The following is a 19,617-nucleotide window of genomic DNA, read 5'->3' as shown; positions in this document are numbered from 1 at the left end:
CGTAAATAACCTAATGACATGCCTACTGTAATGTCAGTCTCGAATATTTGAATGTATTCTTCTGGTTGTGTTTCAACTTTCTTGGCATGTTAAATGGCTTTTAAAACCAGTAACAAATAAGCCAAGCTGATGATTAGGTTCCAGGTGTAGAGTAGTAAACTGCACTTGCTAAAGGTCAAAGGGAGGTCTACATTTACATTTACATTTAAGTCATTTAGCAGACGCTCTTATCCAGAGCGACTTACAACCTACATACTGCAAACTCTCGAGCAGACAAGTGAAATCAAGTAGACAATGCCTTTTTAGCCTGTATGTAGGCCTTTTAGTTTGGAATAACAAATTGAATTAACCAAAATAACCTGATCAATTTGAAACGGACTGTGACTGTTTCAATATCTAGACATGCATACTTTCCTCTACTAAGCTATGTAGCTAGTGGCCATGCATTCTAATTAATACGCTAGTGTGGATATTGGAACATGTTAATTCTGTCCTGGGCTCCTGGAGGTTTGGCTCCACTGAGAAATAGCTGTGAAGATACAAGAGGAGGATGGATATGAGACCCCAGAACAAAAGGCAAAGGCCTTTGATTTTAACTCCAGCAGTGACAAGACCGGGCCACTCCTGTAGACAGAATCCCTTCCCCTCCACTCCCCCTCCCCCAGTCATGCCCTCAGGTCCTCGGCTGCAGTAGAAAGAGGCAGGCAGTCACGGATGACTTACAGAGGTGCTGGACTGCGGAGAGGTGGAGGGTGGGGAGGAGAGGCTGCTGGAGCTCCAGTGTGATGGATGGGCTCAGGGGGGGGGATGGGGGTGAGAGGGAGAGAAGCTTCAAAAGGAAAGCTGATCCAGGCCCAAACTTCTGATCTTGCACGGACTGAAGTGCACATGGGATATGTTAACTGAATGAGATTCAGGGCTGTCCTGACTGAGTCCCAGCCATCTCAGTTTCAAGACATTTTTAAGAGCTAAGTTTTGAACCTTTGGTGGACTGAGTCCATCTATGGTCCACGGGCATAGTCACTGGAAGCCATGGTGAAACGCTACCTTGGCTCTATGGTAGCTCCACGGGTATATGAGGCGGAATAAACCTTTGGCTGGGGGTTAACTTGGAGGCTTTAAAGACATGATCCATTGCCCTTCTCTCTCTCCCTGGGCCTGTGAAGTTCATTATGGCTACCCAACGGAACAGCTCTGTCAGCAGATAGCCCAGGGTCACGTTCAGGAGGGCACAATGTTGCAAAACATTTTACATCTGAAAACAAAAATCGGTGTTCTTATTGGAAAAAGTTCAGCTATGTACATCCCTGTTTCACTCCATTTCAAAGCGTGTACTCCCTACATAACAACACGATCTGTGAACTCAGTACATAGCCCTCAGAGCTACTCACTCAACCCCTCACTAGCAGTTCTCAGAACAGACAAAACCCAAAACGAATGAGGCTCACCGATGCCCTTCACACGTCTCACGACTGCTGATGAGTTATTTTTTCTGAACATATGTCCAGATGGAGGTCATAAATAAAAACAAGTTGAGTGAAACTGGAAATTGAAGCAGCAGCAATGGAGGAAAGTAAGCAATCTCCCTGAAAAATTTGTCCGTTTCGAACATAGGAACAGAGCCGTTCTGTATGTTATGTGACAGGGGTTTAAATAAATCATTATCTTAGTTTTTTGTGTGGACATGATCCAGCCAAAAAAACTCCTAAAATGAAAAGTCACTTTTCAAGCTCCACACCAAAAGAGCAGAGCTTGACCTTGAAACCATGTATAATTCAAGCTAAACAAACAACAAGCAGAAAAAGGGAGGAAACAGACAATCCCTAGGGAGAATACAAAAAATGCAGCCTTCACCTGGGGCGGTTCATGTAAAAAATAAATATTAATAATTAAATACACACACACACTTTTTTATTTATTTTTTATTTAACCTTTATTTAACCAGGTAGGCAAATTGAGAACACGTTCTCATTTACAATTGCGACCTGGCCAAGATAAAGCAAAGCAGTTCGACACATACAACAACACATAGTTACACATGGAGTAAAACAAACATATAGTCAATGATACAGTGAAAAAAAATAAGTCTATATACAATGTGAGCAAGTGAGGGAGATTAAGGGAGGTGAAGGCAAACAAATATATGTATAAATAAATAAAAATATAAAAAGGCCATGGTGGCGAAGTAAATACAACACAGCAAGTAAAATAAAAATAAAAAACACTGGAATGGTTGGTTTGCAGTGGAAGAAAGCGCAAAGTAGAGACAGAAATAATGGGGTGCAAAGGAGCAAAATAAATAAATAAATACAGTAGGTAAAGAGGTAGTTGTTTGGGCTAAATTATAGATGGGCTATGTACAGGTGCAGTAATCTATGAGCTGCTCTGACAGCTGGTGCTTAAACGTAGTGAGGGAGATAAGTGTTTCCAGTTTCAGAGATTTTTGTAGTTCGTTCCAGTCATTGGCAGCAGAGAACTGGAAGGAGAGGCGGCCAAAGGAAGAATTGGTTTTGGGGGTGACCAGAGAGATAAACCTGCTGGAGCGCGTGCTACAGGTAGGTGTTGCTATGGTGACCAGCGAGCTGCGATAAGGGGGACTTTACCTAGCAGGGTCTTGTAGATGACCTGGAACCAGTGGTTTGGCGACGATATGAAGCGAGGGCCAGCCAACGAGAGTGTACAGGTCGCAGTGGTGGGTAGTATATGGGGCTTTGGTGACAAAACGGATGGCACTGTGATAGACTGCATCCAATTTATTGAGTAGGGTTTTGGAGGCTGCAGGCAATCTTTGCAATAGATTGCAACACCGCCCCCTTTGGCCGTTCTATCTTGTCTGAAAATCTTGTAGTTGGGGATGAAAATGTCAGAATTTTTGGTGGTCTTTCTAAGCCAGGATTCAGACACGGCTAAAACATCCGGGTTGGCAGAGTGCTAAAGCAGTGAACAAAACAAACTTAGGGAGGAGGCTTCTAATGTTAACATGCATGAAGCCAAGGCTATTACGGTTACAGAACTCATCAAAAGAGAGCGCCTGGGGAATAGGAGTGGAGCTAGGTACTGCAGGGCCTGGATTCACCTCTACATCACCAGAGGAACAGAGGAGGAGTAGGATAAGGGTACGGCTAAAAGCTATGAGAATTGGTCGTCTAGAACTTCTAGAGCAGAGAGTAAAAGGAAGTTTCTGGGGGCGATAAAATAGCTTAAAGGAATAATGTACAGACAAAGGTATGGTAGGATGTGAATACAGTGGAGGTAAACCTAGGTATTGAGTGATGATGAGAGAGATATTGTCTCTAGAAACATCATTGAAACCAGGTGATGTCATCGCATATGTGGGTGGTGGAACTGAGAGGTTGGATATGGTATAGTGAGCAGGGCTAGAGGCTCTACAGTGAAATAAGCCAATAAACACTAACCAGAACAGCAATGGACAAGGCATATTTACATTAAGGAGAGGCATGCTTAATCGAGTGATCAATAAGGGTCCAGTGAGTAGAGGTTGGTTGGGGTCACGGCGATCCAGACAGCTGGCCGGGTAGATGGCTATCGGTAGCAAGATAGCATAGGATGGAGGTCTATTTGTAGATACCTCGTGCGTTTCCGTCGGTAGGTTAGTGGGGTTCCGTGTGGTAGAGGGGATCAATCCAAATTGGCAAAATAGATATAGTGACCCAATAAAAAAAAAAAAAATAATAATAATAATAATAATTGTCCGATATACTTATTCAGATAGCAGCCGATAAGACAGCTAACGGTTAGCGGGCCCCAGATGAGCGTTCAGGTAACGTCGGGACGGAGGTGCCAGTTGGATAACTCCCTCGGGCAGATAACGTCGGCAGTCAGTCGTGAAGGCCCGGTGGGGCTCCGTATCTGCAGCAACAACAACAACAAAAAAACGGGTCCGGATAGGTGACTGTAGCCCAGGAATGGCTGATGGAACTCCTCAGCTGGCTAGCTCCGGAATGATTTGAGTTTGCTCCGGGATCGACGTAAGCCAATAGTCACACGGTTTGCAGCTAGCTAGCTGCGAAATCAAGGTGCAAATGTCCAGAGCCTGCGGCTGAAATCCGGGGAAACTGAGAGAAAAAAAGTCCCGGAATGCTCCGGTCCGAGTCGCGTTGCACAAAAGTGCCGGTAGATTATCGAGCTAAAGGAATAGCTGATGACCACAAAACGTGGGCAGCTGAAACACCAACGCTAGCCAGCAAACCGGCTAATTTCTGGGCAGCTACAGATTAGCTTCTGGCTAGCTATTGGATAGCTTCTGGTTAGCTTTCTGGCTAGCTTCTGAATTAGCCCCTGGCTAGCTTCCACGGTGGATTTTCAGATTTGAGGTAAATAAGACTTTTTTGTAATTGGTGAAGCGGGTTGCAGGAAAGCTTTTGCAGGAAAGCTTTTGTAGTTGAGTTCTTGGATAATAAAATATATAAAAGATATGGGAAGAAAGGTGTAAATATATATATATATATATACAGGACACGACAATACGAAACAGAAATGACGTCTGAACTGCTAAGCCATCTTGGAACTACCGTTCAAAAGTTTGGGGTCACTTAGAAATGTCCTTGTTTTTGAAAGAAAGCTATTTTTTTGTCCATTAAAATAACAAATTGATCAGATATACCGTGTAGACATTGCTAATGTTGTAAATGACTATTGTAGTTGGAAACGGCAGATTTTTTTATGTAATATCTACAGAGGCCCATTACCAGCAACAGTCACTCCTGTGTTCCAATGGCACGTTGTGTTAGCTAATCCAAGTTCATCATTTTAAAAGGCTAATTGATCATTAGAAAACCCTTTTGAAATTATGTTAGCACAGCTGATTAAAGAAGCAATACAACTGGCCTTCTTTAGACTAGTTGAGTCTCTGGAGCATCAGCATTTGTGGGTTCGATTACAGGCTCAAAATGGCCAGAAACAAAGACCTTTCTTCTGAAACTCGTCAGTCTATTCTTGTTTTGAGAAATGACTGTTATTCCATGCGAGAAATTGCCAAGAAACTGAAGATCTCATACAACTCCCTTCACAGAACAGCGCAAACTGGCTCTAACCAGAATAGAAAAAGGAGTGGGAGGCCCCGTCGCACAACTGGGCAAGAGGACAAGTATATTAGAGTGTCTAGTTTGAGAAACAGACGCCTCACAGGTCCTCAACTGGCAGCTTCATTAAATAGTACCCGCAAAACACCAGTCTCAATGTCAACAGTGAAGAGGCAACTCCGGGATGCTGACCTTCTAGGCAGAGTTGCAAATTAAAAGCCATATCTCAGACTGGTCAATAAAAATAAAAGATTAAGATCGGCAAAAGAACACAGACACTGGACAGAGGAACTCTGCCTAGAAGGCCAGCATCCCGGAGTCCAGGCATTCCAGGTGACTACCTCATGAAGCTGGTCGAGAGAATGCCAAGAGTGTGCAAAGCTGTCATCAAGGCAAAGGGTGGCTACTTTATAGAATCTCACATTCTTTGGTTTCTACATGATCCCATATGTGTTATTTCATAGTTTTGATGTCTTCACTATTATTCTACAATGTAGAAAATAGTAAAAATAAAGACAAACCCTTGAATGAGTAAGTGTGTCAACTTTTGACTGGTACTGTATGTAAATAAGGTATTTTTGTTTTTTATTTGTAATACATTTGCAAACATTTCTAAAAACGTTTATTTGCTTTGTCATTATGGGGGATTGTGTGTAGATAGATAATAAAAATAAATATATTTTAGGGGTCTGAATATTTTCCAAATGCACTGTATTTTTAAAGGGGTCCTAAAATATAATGGTTTACAGCTTGAGTTTAAAATGCATTTTTCTTGTCATTTGGTGAAAGTGAAGACATTGAGGCATGATCATCATCTGCCCAACAACACCTGACTATATCAGATTCAGGACTGTCCTTCCAGAAGACCAGGCCCATGTACTGTTGTCACGGCACACAATTGGCTCAGCGTTGTTAGGGTTTGGCCGGGGTAGGCCACAATTGTAAAAAAAGATTTGTTCTTAACTGACTTGCCTTGTCAAATAAAGGTTAAATAAAAATAGGCAAACGTTGTGGAACGTTGCTGATTGATAAGTCATGAATAGAGCTTACATAATTATGTATGTCAAAGAGGCATATTCGTTCTACATTTTTTTATTTTTTTATTTAACATTTATTTAACTAGGCAAGTCAGTAAAGAACATATTCTTATCTACAATTTTTAATTTTGTATTTTTTTCATTTCACTTTATTTAACCAGGTAGGCTAGTTGAGAACAAGTTCTCATTTACAACTGCGACCTGGCCAAGATATAAAGCAAAGTACAGTCAAAAACACAATAGAAAAATCTATATACAGTGTGTGCAAATGGCGTAAGGCGGTAGATAGGCCATAGTAGCGAAGTAATTAATGATAGATGTGCAGATGATGATGTGCAAGCAGATACTGGTGTGCAAAAGAGCAGAAAAAAGTAAAAACACAACATGGGGATGAGGTAGGTAGTTGGATGGGCTATTTAAAGATGGGCTGTGTACAGCTGCAGCAATCGGTAAGCTGCTCTGACAGCTGATGCTTAAAGTTAGTGAGGAAGATATTAGTCTCCAACTTCAGCAATTTTTGCAATTCGTTCCAGTCATTGGCAGCAGAGAACTGGAAGAAAATGCGGCCAAAGGAGGTGTTGGCTTTGGAGATGACCAGTGAGATATACCTGCTGGAGAGCGTGCTACAGGTGGGTGTTGTTATGGTGACCAGTGAGCTGAGATTAGGCAGAGCTTTAGTTAGCAAAGACTTATAGATGACCTGGAGCCAGTGGGTCTGGCGACGAATATGTAGCGAGGGCCAGCCAACGAGAGCATACAGGTCGCATTGGTGGGTAGTATATGGGGCTTTGGTGACAAAATGGATGGCACTGTGATAAGACTGCATCCAGTTTGCTGAGTAGAGTGTTGGAGGCTATTTTGTAAATGACATCGCCAAAGTCGAGGATCGGTAGGATTGTCAGTTTTACGAGGGTATGTTTGGCAGCGTGAGTGAAGGAGGCTTTGTTGCGAAATAGGAAGCTGATTCTAGATTACATTTTTGATTGGAGATGCTTAATGTGAGTCTGGAAGGAGAGTTTACAGTCTAACCAGACACCTAGGTATTTGTAGTTGTCCACATATTCTAAGTTAGAACCGTCCAGAGTAGTGATGCTAGTCGGGCGGGTGGGTGCGGGCAGCGATCGGTTGAAAAGTATGCACTTAGTTAAATTAGCGTTTTAAGAGCAGTTGGAGGCCACGGAAGGAGTGTTGTATGGCATTGAAGCTTGTTTGGAGGTTTGTTAACACAGTGTGGTCTCAAACATCAGTGGTCTCAAACCAGCAGACCACAAATCGAACGTTTGTGGGCCTGATGTGGCTTAAATCAAATCAAATGTGTAGACCTGGGGGGGACAATGCAAATAGTCTGGGTATCCATTTTATTAGCTGTTCAGGAGTCTTATGGTTTGGGGGTAGAAGCTGTTAACTTCTCTAGGATAGGGGGCAGCATTTTCACATTTGGATGAAAAGCGTGCCCAGAGTAAACTGCCTCCTACTCAGTCCCAGAAGCTAATATATGCATATTATTATTAGTATTGGATAGAAAACACTCTGAAGTTTCTAAAACTGTTTCAATCATGTCTGTGACTATAACATAACTTATTTGGCAGGCAAATAAGGTCACTCTTTGAGGTCACTCTCTTTCAATGAGTTTCATTGGGAATCCAGATTTCTAAGGGACCTTCCTGCAGTGCCTATCGCTTCCACTGGATGTCAACAGTCTTTAGAAATTGGTTGAGGTTTTTCCTTTGAGAAATGAAGAAGTAGCCATGTTCAGAATGAGGCTCCAGTGAAGTGTGCTGTTTGTTAGAGGCGCGTGACCAGAAAGCATGCTGTATTGAACACAGATCATCCCATCTTCAATTTTATTGATTATTTCCGTAAAAAAAGACCTAAAGTTGTATTACAAAAGTAGTTTGAAATGTTTGGACAAAGCTTACAGGTAACTTTTGAGATATTTTGTAGTCACGTTGTGCAAGTTGGAACCGGTGTTTTTATGGATCAAACGCACCAAATAAATTGACATTTTTGATATATATCGACGGAATTAATCGAACAAAAGGACCATCTGTTGGGGCGGTATGCAAATTAGAGAGGGTCTAGGGTGTCTGGGATAATGGTGTTGATGTGAGCCATGACCAGCTTTTCAACGCACTTCATGGCTACAGACGTGAGTGCTATGGATCGGTAGTCATTTAGGCAGGTAGTCACTTAGTGTTCTTGGGCACAGGAACTATTGTGGTCTGCTTGAAACATGTTAGTATTACAGACTCCGTCAAGGACAGGTTGAAAATGTCAGTGAAGACACTTGGAGTACACATCCTGGTAATTCGACTGGCCCTGCGGCCTTGTGAATGTTGACCTTGTGAATGTTGACCCTCAAGTGCACCTATGATAAAAATTACAGACCTCTACATGCTTTGTAAGTAGGAAAACCTGCAAAATTGGCAGTGTATCAAATACTTGTTCTCCCCACTGTACGTCTCTTTCTCATATAAATCACAGGGATTTGGGCCTCGTTGGGTGTCTTTAGTAAATCATTCGCGTCCGACTCGTTAAAGACGAATCTTCGTCAAATACGAGGTGAGTAATCGCTGTCCTGATATCTAGAAGCTCTTTTCACTAATAAGAGACAGTGGCAGAAACATTATGTACAAAATAAGTTACAAATAACGCGGAAAAACACACACAATAGCACAGAGATGGTCGCCTCGCTTTAGGTCCTTAGGAAACTATGCAGTAATTCATTTTTTATGTATTATTTCTTACCTTGTTAGCCCAGAAAATCTCAAGTGTTATTACATACAGCCGGGAACAACTACTGGATGAAAAAGCGACGTCAACTTACCAACAGTACGACCAGGAATACGACTTTCCCGAAGCGGATCCTTCGTTCGGACCTGGACATGGGATCTTATCCCAGAGGCCGACCCAAAACAACGCAGTCGCCGCAGGAGAGGCAGACGGAGTGGCCTACTGGTCAGACTTAGAAGGTAGCACATCATCCACCGCATATTATTCGCCAATGTCTCTAGACAACAAGGTGGATGAAATTAGGGCACGAGTTGCCTTCCAGAGAGACAGAGATTGTAACATTCTCTTTTTCACGGAAACATGGCTCACTCAGGATATGCTGTCCTAGTCGGCACAGCCACCTGGATTCTTTGTGCGTCGCGCCGACAGAAGTAAACATCTCTCCGGAAAGAAGAAGGGCGGGGGTGTATGCCTTATGATTAATGACTAATGGTATAATCAAAACAACATACAGGAACTTAAGTCCTTTTGTTCACCTGACCTAAAATTCCTCACAATCAAATGCCGACCGCATTATCTACCAAGAGAATTCTCTTCGATTATAGTCACAGCCGTGTATATCCCCCCCCAAGCAGGTACCTCGGCGTCCCTGAAAGAACTTCACTGGACTCTATGTAAACTGGAAACCATATATCCTGAGGTTGCATTTATTGTAGCTGGGGATTTTAACAAAGCTAATCTGAGGACAAAGCTTCCTAAATTCTATCAGCATTCTGCACCATTGCTACTCTAACTTCCGCGATGCATACAAAGCCCTCCCCTGCCCTCCCTTTGGCAAATCTGACCATGACTCCATTTTGTCGCTCCCTGCCTATAGACAGAAACTAAAACAGGAAACGCCCATGCTCAGGTCTATCCAATGCTGGTCTGACCAATCAGATTCCACGCTTCAAGATTGCTTCGATCATGTGGACTATGTGGATATGTTCCAGGTAGCCTCAGACAACAACATTGATGTATACGCTGACTTGGTGAGTGAGTTTATTAGCAAGTGCATGGGTGATGTGGTCTGGCATTCGCGCAAAACTGAAACTGCGAAACACCACTTAAATCATGGCAAGGCGACTGGGAACATGACCGAATACAAACAGTGTAGCTATTCCCTCCGCAAGGCAATCAAATAAGCAAAGTGTCAGTATAGAGACAAAGTAGAGCCTGAATTCAACAGCTCAAACACAAGACATATGTGGCAAGGTCTACAGTCAATCACGGATTACAAAAAGAAAACTAGCCCCGTCGCGGACATTGACGTCTTGCTCCCAGACAAATTAAACAACTTCTTTGCTCGCTTTGAGGACAATACAGTGCCACTGACATGGCCCGCTACCAAAGCCGGTGGGCTCTCCTTCACCGTTGCCAATGTGAGTAAAACATTTAAAACGTGTTAACCCTCGCAAGGCTGCCGGCCCAGACAGCATCCCTAGCCGCGTCCTCAGAGCATGCGCAGACCAGCTGGGTGGTGTGTTTACGGACATATTCAATTAATCCCTATCCCAAGTCTGCTGTGCCCACATGCTTCAAGATGGCCACCATTGTTCCTGTTCCCAAGAAAGCTAAGGTAACTGAACTAAATGACTATTACCCCGTAGCACTCACTTCTGTCATCATGAAGTGCTTTGAGAGACAAGTCAAGGATCATATCATCTCCATTTGCTTACCGCCCCAATAAGTCCACAGACGACGCAATCACCATCACACTGCCCTATCCCATCTGGACAAGAGACAACCTACTGTATGTAAGAATGCTGTTCATCGACTACAGATCAGAATTTAACACCATAGTACCCTCCAAACTCGTCATTAAGCTCAAGACCCTTGGTCTCGACCCCGCCCTGTGCAACTGGGTCCTGGACTTTCTGACGGGCCGCCCACAGGTGGTGAGGGTAGGAAACATCTCCACCCCGCTGATCCTCAACACTGGGGCCCCACAAGGATGCGTTCTCAGCCCTCTCCTGTAGTCCCTGTTCACCCATGACTGCGTGGCCATGCACGCCTCCAACTCAGTCATCAAGTTTGCTGACGACACTACAGTGGGAGGCTTGATTACCAACAACGACGAGACGTCCTACAGAGAGGTGAGGGCCCTCGGAGTGTGGTGTCAGGAAAATAACCTCACTCAACGTCAACAAAACAAAGGAGATGATCGTGGACTTCAGGAAACAGCAGAGGGAGCCCCTGCCTGCTATCATCCAGAAGGCGAGGTCAGTACAGGTGCATCAAAGCTGGGACCGAAAGACTGAAAAACAGCTTCTATCTCAAGGCCATCAGACTGTTAAANCTATCATCCAGAAGGCGAGGTCAGTACAGGTGCATCAAAGCTGGGACCGAAAGACTGAAAAACAGCTTCTATCTCAAGGCCATCAGACTGTTAAACAGCCATCACTAACATAGATTGGCTACTGCCAACATACCGACTCAAATCTCTGGCCACTTTAATACATTTAATAAATGGATTTATTAAAGGTATCACTAGTCACTTTAATAATGTCTACATATGCTACATTACAAATCGCATATGTATATACTGTATTCCATACCATCTACTGCATCTTGCCTATGCCGCACGGCCATCACTCATCCACATATTTATATGTACATATTCTTATTCATCCCTTTACATTTGTGTGTATAAGGTAGTTGTTGTGATTTTTGTTAGATTTCTTGTTCGATATTACTGCACTGTCGGAACTAGAAACACAAGCATTTCGCTACACTCGCATTAACATCTGCTAACCATGTGTATGTGACCAATAACATTTGAATTGGTTAGGACACTGTAAAATGGCAGCCATCTCCTCCGGGAGTTTGAGACCTCACTTCAACAATGTTGTGCCCTGCTGAACGCAGCCAAGTACTACAGTATATTCAGTACTACTTTACATTCAGGTCAGTCCAGATAGCAGTGGCCCAGTCAGTCATTCAATTAGGCTTATCTCCCCAAGGCCTTATCAACTCAACCACCTCTGACCTAGACAGTAGGGGGCCAGGGTTGGGTATAATGAGACACTCCCGTCCCCCACCTTAGCTCTCCAGAACCTGACCTACCAGGCCAACCCCAGGCTGTAGCTATTTTAGCTTATCTCTGGCTCATCATCAATACCTTACACACCTCAATGGAACTCCCCAAAACAGGGCAGATGGTTGGTCCCATTCGTGTGCTAAAAGGAGATTTACTTTGAATTGTCCTTAGTGCTCCTTTGTATTATGGGCCTGTTCCATGAGAAAGAGCTTGAAAACAAGGAACATTTACATGTATTAATTAAGCCCCATAATGACCCGGCAAGTGATTATTGGCATGCATTCCCTGGGCTTTTATAAACTTTGCAGAGCACAGTATGACTTGGGATCTCCCCCCTTTGAAATGGGTAACAGATTGTGGGAAGAGAGGGCTGAAAGGAGTGCATACACATGCCCACACATTGTGTGATTGATTGGTTGGAGTAGGGTTTAGAGCAGATCAATCCCTATAGTGACACTAACAAGAATAGAATATGCTATTAGTTCAAATGAATCCTAGCATTTGAATTGCATACTGTTTCACAAAGGCAGACTCCGAAACAACAAAATATATTAAAGTATTTATAATATAAAACAACCATAATAAAAGTACAGAATGTCAAGTACAGAATGAATTGTCATTGAACAGAATCCCTTTCATTGAAAAAGTTAAACAGGTTCACACCCACAAGGTGTACATATTATACACAAACAATGTAATGATAATTACATTTTAACATCACATATGGCATTAACTTAATTTGGCATTAAAATCAAAGACAACTACTGGGGACTGGAATGGTTGTAATCATCTAGGCCGACTGCTGTGATGTAAGCACTTATATGCTTGTTACCATGTGCAGCCCTACGCCAAGCCACAAAGTTTCATGGCGCATTAACATCAAAGTGTAGTTGTTTAAGAGCTTGTTTTTCTTTTTTTTTCCTCATCCAGGCATCAAACAGTTAGTGTGGAGCTTCGAGTCCTACCACTGGACCAATGTAGCCTCGCAAACACAACACACGGGGGGGGGGGGGGGTTGAGACTGAACAGTGAGGGCACTATTTTTTTCATAATTATATCTGATGGGAAATCCCTTTAAATAATTATTGGCAGCATGCAGGATTGGCAGCCAATCAAACAAGCCACTGAGCAAAAGCCCTATAAATATATCACATTCCTTCATTCGCTTCAAAAACACCCTCCCTGCATTCCCCAACTCCCGTTGTCCCACTCCTTACACTGTAGTTCCTGGTGATGCTTTGGTCTTTTTCAAATACACCTCCGAGTTCCCATCTGTAACCAAATGGCTGAAACCACTTTGGAACGAGGCGAGGAGCCGTCCTGCAGACAAACAAAGGCAGAGAAATAACAAAAATGCCAAAGTAAAGTTCTTCAGTGACTCAGAATTACAGTCATCACACTTGGAGCTTGAAATCAGGTTTAAAGGCAAATGCACTTAAGTATTACGGGGTTTAAATGTGAATGCTTTAGGCATGCTTACTAATGAGAACTAGGAGTTCTCAAAGATAAATATTTGTCCAATTCCACTCAAGATGACAACCACAATTCGGTCAATGCCTCAAGGCTGACGGTCAGTGACACCAACCTGTCCAAGTCCTCTGGTTGCTCAGGCTGAAGCTAGTGCACTGAGGAAGGGAGTTACAGATGAAGGCCGCCTCCTTGTCGCTGTGCACCGACAGCATGCAGCCTTGGTGGTTGTACGAGGCCAGCATCTGTATTCCATATTTCAGAGGTGCTCATGCCTTTCATGACTGTATACTCTAATGGGGGGGGGGGGGGGGGGCGGCGGGGGGGCGGCGGTGGGGGGGGGGGGGGGGGGGGGCGGGGGAGGGTGGGGCGGGGGTGGGGGGGGGGGGGAGCGGCGGGGAGGGGGGGGGGGGGGGGGGGGGGGGGGGGGGGGGGGGGGGGGGGGGGGGGGGGGGGGGGGGGGGGGGGGGGGGGGGGGGGGGGGGGGGGGGGGGGGGGGGGGGGGGGGGGGGGGGGGGGGGGGGTTGGGGGGGGGGGGGGGGGGGGGGGGGGTGGGGGGGGGGGGGGAGGGGGGGGGGGGGGGAAGAAACACCAGAGTCTTTCAGAGACGCTGTGGGGCCTGGGCCTTACTCATCTGCTAAACATTTTCATGGGCCGCAAATTAGGAGCGCCTGACCCCCTCCGACCCAACATCAGAACAGAAGTCAACTCATTCACAGTGAGGGGAAGATGGCAGGGGTGTCATGTTACTCCATTGGTACTCCTTCACCTAAACCTACAAGGCCGGGGTTAAAAATGTTGGTGGGGGGCATATTAATAGGGGAACAAGCGCTCCAGTTGGGGCATTAGTGCGGTAAACAGAGGGTCACTTCAAGGTTCTTTATAAGAACACTCGGTAGAAGAAAATCATCTGGAAAAAGGGAAGACATTGGGATTATCTGTTTAATTTTAAGTCTTGGACAGTGAGTCTCCCATGTATATCCTCTGTCTATGGAGTTCCAGATACTCTAAAAATTCTAAGTCAACATACGCAGACCATTCATGAGATCTATAGGCCCAGGAATCAGTTTTGCCTGTAACTGAAGACACGTACTGGAAAACTAGAGTCCTAAAAGGAACTGTGAAACTGCTCGGCCATGACCTAGCAGCTTACAGTGTTAATACATCACAACACTGTTGGTCTAAAGCATTCCTTCATATTCCCAGACTCAGTCCAATCAATCCACTTCCCAGGCTTACTATGATTACTATTCATAATGTAGCTATATAAACCATTGAGCAGCTTGAGCATGGAAAATACAGCTGCAGGATCTGGGCCAGTCTGGAGCAATGTATAAGCCATTTAGACCAAAGAATCAAAGAAAACAGGAGACTGTGGTAAGAAGGGGTTCACTTCTTACCTCTGATTATTGACGGAGGCATGTTGTCCAGGTGCAGGCCGGATTTGTACAGATGGAGCATGTCTTCAAAGGCTTCCAGCGTGTCATTCACATCCCCTTTCAGCTCTCCTGGAGAAACACGGCGGAACAGGTCAGCACAGAAAAGGTATGAGTGGAAACGCCACTGGAATTGGTCACACGCTTGGTCATATGTGAACAATTTGTTTTTCCTGGTCAGGCCAATGTGGTCGGTCAAAACACCTGACTCTAGTTATGTTCATATGTGGGGGAAATGGTATTGTTCACATGGAAGAGTATGACCAACTCCAACTAGGGACGAAAGTTTTTCCTAGTCAGGCGCACATGGTTAGGGAAAAACTCTAAGCTCTAACATGACATATGAAAGGGCCATATTAGGTCTTTCCAAATTACTAATAGTAATGGCGGGTCATGTTCAGTCTACTCCAGTCCTCACCCGTTGAGTTCATGATGTGATCCACCAGATGTCTCAGGGCAGGCGGGGCTTGGTGAGGCAGCAGATAGGTGAAAAAATACCTGAGGCAGGGTAAAAGAAACAATTCTCATTTAGACAAGTCCCGTCACATAATTCATGAAATGTTGACTCTTCATCACAGTATTAAACCAAGCGTGCAGTAAACCTGGCAGAATCATGAGTGAATCCACGTAGCCTACAAAATGGCAGCGTCACAGAACAAAGCGAGCTATAACACATCTCACCCACCTTTCCAATGCTTATTACATTTTTTAAAAGATTAAGCAGGACATTTCACTTTCCACAGCTAGAGATGTGTTTCTATCAAGCTGACTTATCATGGATAAAAGTATGTGCGTGATGACATGGTGGACATAAAAATAACTTTTGCGGTTAAATTCCATCAAGTATCAAGCTAATCAAGTGCACTTTCACCACCCTTATTTAATCTATAGCCTAATGAACTACATGATTTCCATCGCGTGACTCCAAGTTTACCTAGATATGATGGTTATTATATCAATATTTGCACTGCCATTTCTCGCAAAAATCATTTTACCGGCAGAAAAATATCCCACCATGTCGAACGAACAAATTGTCTGTCGGCATTTATAAAATTGTCCCGACATGAAATGGTTGGATGGAAACCTAGTTATTGAAGATACTCCGTTAAGCATGTTTTTTAGTCTAGCAGAAGCTTAGGCTTCATCTGGATCTGGGAAACTATCCCTAGGAGTGCAGCAATGACATCTCACCAACCTGGCAAAACACTTGAAAATGGCTCTGTTTTTTTTACCCAGATTTAGCCTAGCAATTGGAGTGCAGCTATATTACCTGTAGGCGTTGTAGAGATTCCTCATCTCGTTGAGGCCCTCACACACTCCCTGGGCCGAGCAGGGCAGGCTGAAGTTGCGGAGGGGAAACTGTAAGATGCAGTCCTGGTCCGTCTGACAGGCAGGCTCCGTCACGCTGGCGTCATCCAGGTCTGTGAGCTTCAGCTCCCCAGACACCATGACAAACTGACGGGGCTGGAAGTCCAACAGAGCCACGGAGCCCAGAGGGGAGTGGGAGAGGTAGTGGAGGAGCCTCACCAGGCCCAAACAAACCTGGGGGAAAAAATGTACAGGTTGGATGTTGTTGACATTATGGTTGCCATTGTCTACTCTGTTGTCCATTGACACGTACAGTATATGTCATATGTACTAGGTGACATGAGGATAATAGCATCGTACGTGATAGTATTCTTGTGACTGCCTGCTCTTTCGCCTATGTCCTGTGGTATGTAAAAAACATGTGCAAGAAAATACTAAAGTGTTGTGTGACAACTTGCTAATACAGTGTGGTTTCAAGTGTAATTAAAAGGTTACAACACAGGTTTATGGGCAACGTCCTGTAAAGTGTTACCCACTCTAAAAAGGAAAGAAGAAAACGGATTATATTGCACAAAGACTCTTCTTGTATCACACTGCTTTTTCGGAACATTTCTGCAGTTGCTGCTTCACATCACATCTATGCGTATTACCACATTCCTGTATAACATGAGCCATAGAAGAATTGTCAAGATGAAACAAAGCGGTGAAACAAGCATCATGCCGGCACAGCCCACAAAGAAATGAAACGAGTAGCATTCGCTACGCGTTGACGCGGCAGAAAATTATTTTGTCACGCTGCAAACATAGTTGGGACATTAGGTAACCCGACGAGTCCGTAGAACGTCTCTCAGTGCAGCCGCAGCACTATAAAAACAGAGGTGGATGAAACCAAACACCTTTTTGGATGACTCTACAGCAGTGATGCGTTTTGCAGTGAAGCGTTTTGCTCCGAGAGACCGGGCACGTTGAAAGAAGTGTTCCTTTAACACCTCACCCCTACTGTTGCTCACTGTTACTCATTTCTCACTTTCGTGGATGGTTGAAATTACTTGGCCTGAAGGACTCTTCACCATGTGTTATGATACGTACATATTTGGAAACAGGAACACTTATGTACTTCTGGACATATACCCACGCACACTCACGCATGCTCCCTCACACACATGCACACGCGGTCAGTGTCACACACACAGTACGCACTACGCACACTAGAAGATAGTAGAGGGCTTAAGGCGCGAGAAGCGGGGACCGACATTCGAGATCCGCCTGAACGCAGACATCTGTCCTTCGGAGTATTTGATCAGGCTCAGTTGGAATGGAGATGGGGCCTGGGTTAATCCACTCCAGGCTAAGAATGTCATCCTCCAACAGCAGCTCCTTCTCCACCCCCATCCCCACCCCAGGTATGCCCCAGAGGGAGCCAGGGGGTGGGCCACTCCTGATTAACACTCTCTCCAGGGATGTGGAGGAGGAGGGGCGTGGTAGAGAGAGGGAGATTAAGTGTGTGTGTGTGTGTGAGTGAGAGATCAGAGAGAGACAGAGGGCCTAGTGGTCTTCTTACCCGAAATCGTTCCTCCCAGGGGCTCTGTAGGAGCTGGATCATCTGCAGTGGGAAGCCCTGCTCCAGGATGGCTGTGATGCCTCCTGCCCCCACACTGTCCTCGCAGTGGCCTCGGAGCTGCAGAAAGGAAATATGTTATACTGCATTATTAGTGTCACAGTAAACCTGACACCGGGAATGTAAACTAGTAAAGCATAGGGAGAAAAGTATGTGAGCGCGGAATTATATTATCAAAACACATGTTCTCAGGACAAACCAGTAAAATGTGGTGTTCTACTCTGGCCTATTACAGTGAATAGGTGCAAGTGCGTTCACAAAGGTATTCATTAAACTGTTACACGGTAGCCTGTAAACAGGTTAGGATTGTTTACATTCAAGTTGCAAATTTGACCGTAATGGATTGATCTAATAGACTTTGGTGATTGTTATACCTATTCCAGGTTAACAGACAGAAAGGGACATTGTATCTCCTCCAGCTGCTGATGCAGAACTGCGACCCAAGGGCAGTTCAAGAGGTTTAATTGAATTACATGAGAAGGTCCTACAGATGCAGTGAGGCTTTTCATCAATATTACACATGCAGCAGAGCATATATAGGCACAGGGAAGCAGTTAGCTCCTTAAAAAGACAGCAAAGTCGCATCAATGTGGTTGAAGTTTGTAGGTTTCTAGCACTGTAGGCCATGTTGTCTGTAACGCTTATATTGTGTGTTTGTGATGTATGTAAGCTTCTGACACCTTGATTAGCCTATACACCCTGGAGATCAATAAAGTTATATTCTACATTTGTACCTTCGGCTAATTATTTATTTAATGAATAATACTTTATTCACGTACCTTTATGATGTTTGGATGTTGCAGTCTCTGCAATAAAACGATTTCTTTTTTCAGTTTAAAAGACACGAGCTCGTGACAGCCCAAGGGGTCTTTAAAATCCTCGAGACATCTCCCCATGTCAGTTCCTTGATCGTACACAGTTTTCAATGCCACAGACTGTCCCTCCGAGAGCACAACTTTAAGTACTATTTTGGTATAGCCCGAGCCAAGGATATCCACAGCTTTCATATCAACAAGCTGATCACAGCCAATATGATCCTTATTCATTCTAATAGATCCACTGGAAACGTCACTCTCATTCTCCAAACTAATATCCAAATGGTTACTTTCAAATGATTGGTGCTGCCCAAAGTGTCCCGATTCATCCAATAACCTCTTTACCCCAGAAGAGATGAGGAAAGGAAGAATTTCCTTGCGTCTTTCGTTGAGTTCATGAACTAATCTGTTACGCTCCATAACAAAACCATCCTCAATAGTTCCATTGGTAAAAATTCCTTTATGAACTCTGAAGTGCCAACTGTTCACAAAAAGTCTTAAAGAAAAGACCAGAAAAGCTAAAAGTGCCGCGGCGCACAGAGAGCTGCCCATCGTTGACATTTCGTGCGCGGTTCAAAGGAAAACGCACTGAACTTCAATCGGACGAAGACCTCTTCTGTAGTCATGACAAGAGAGAAAGGTTGAGCTCGTAGTTTTCACCTCTTGTGGCACGCCCACCAGAGGCGTGTCTTCCATTAAAAGTAAAATCCTGCCCCTGATTTAGCTGGTGCAGAGTAATGTGGAACATATGGCATTATTTTAAGATACCTTGGATCATTTAGCTACTTGATTTAGAATGATAGGACCCTTTAGGTATACAGTGCTTTCTGAAAGTATTCCAACCCGCTCCCTTTCTCCACGTTTTGTTACATTACAGCCTTATTCTAAAATGGATGAAATTATTTTTTTCACTCATCTATCTATCTACACACAATACCCCATGATGACAAAGCAAAAAAACGTTTTTAGAAATGTTTGTAAATTTATTACAAATAAAAAACAGATAGCTTATACAGTACCAGTCAAAAGTTTGGACACACCTACTCATTCAAGGGTTTTTCTTAGTTTGACTATTTTCTACA

The 19,617-nt window shown here is 44.2% G+C and overlaps 1 protein-coding gene across 1 annotated transcript; it reads right to left on the bottom strand.

The window, feature by feature from the left end:
• Positions 1-12,438: 12,438 nt before the first annotated feature.
• Positions 12,439-19,161, bottom strand: pkdccb (protein kinase domain containing, cytoplasmic b). Its single transcript, XM_070438072.1, is given in 9 exon segments — positions 12,439-13,211; positions 13,477-13,593; positions 13,596-13,619; positions 13,622-13,651; positions 14,759-14,866; positions 15,213-15,292; positions 16,065-16,336; positions 17,664-17,780; positions 18,500-19,161. Coding segments are annotated over 9 exon segments (1,452 nt in total). The 5' UTR covers positions 19,097-19,161; the 3' UTR covers positions 12,439-13,104.
• Between the last annotated feature and the right edge of the window lie 456 nt (positions 19,162-19,617).

The sequence above is a fragment of the Salvelinus sp. IW2-2015 genome, unplaced genomic scaffold, assembly GCF_002910315.2.
Source record: "Salvelinus sp. IW2-2015 unplaced genomic scaffold, ASM291031v2 Un_scaffold245, whole genome shotgun sequence".
In the NCBI taxonomy this organism is placed as follows: Eukaryota; Metazoa; Chordata; class Actinopteri; order Salmoniformes; family Salmonidae; genus Salvelinus; species Salvelinus sp. IW2-2015.
Note: the sequence above shows the minus strand (reverse complement) of the source record. Positions and strands in the feature narration are given on the sequence as shown.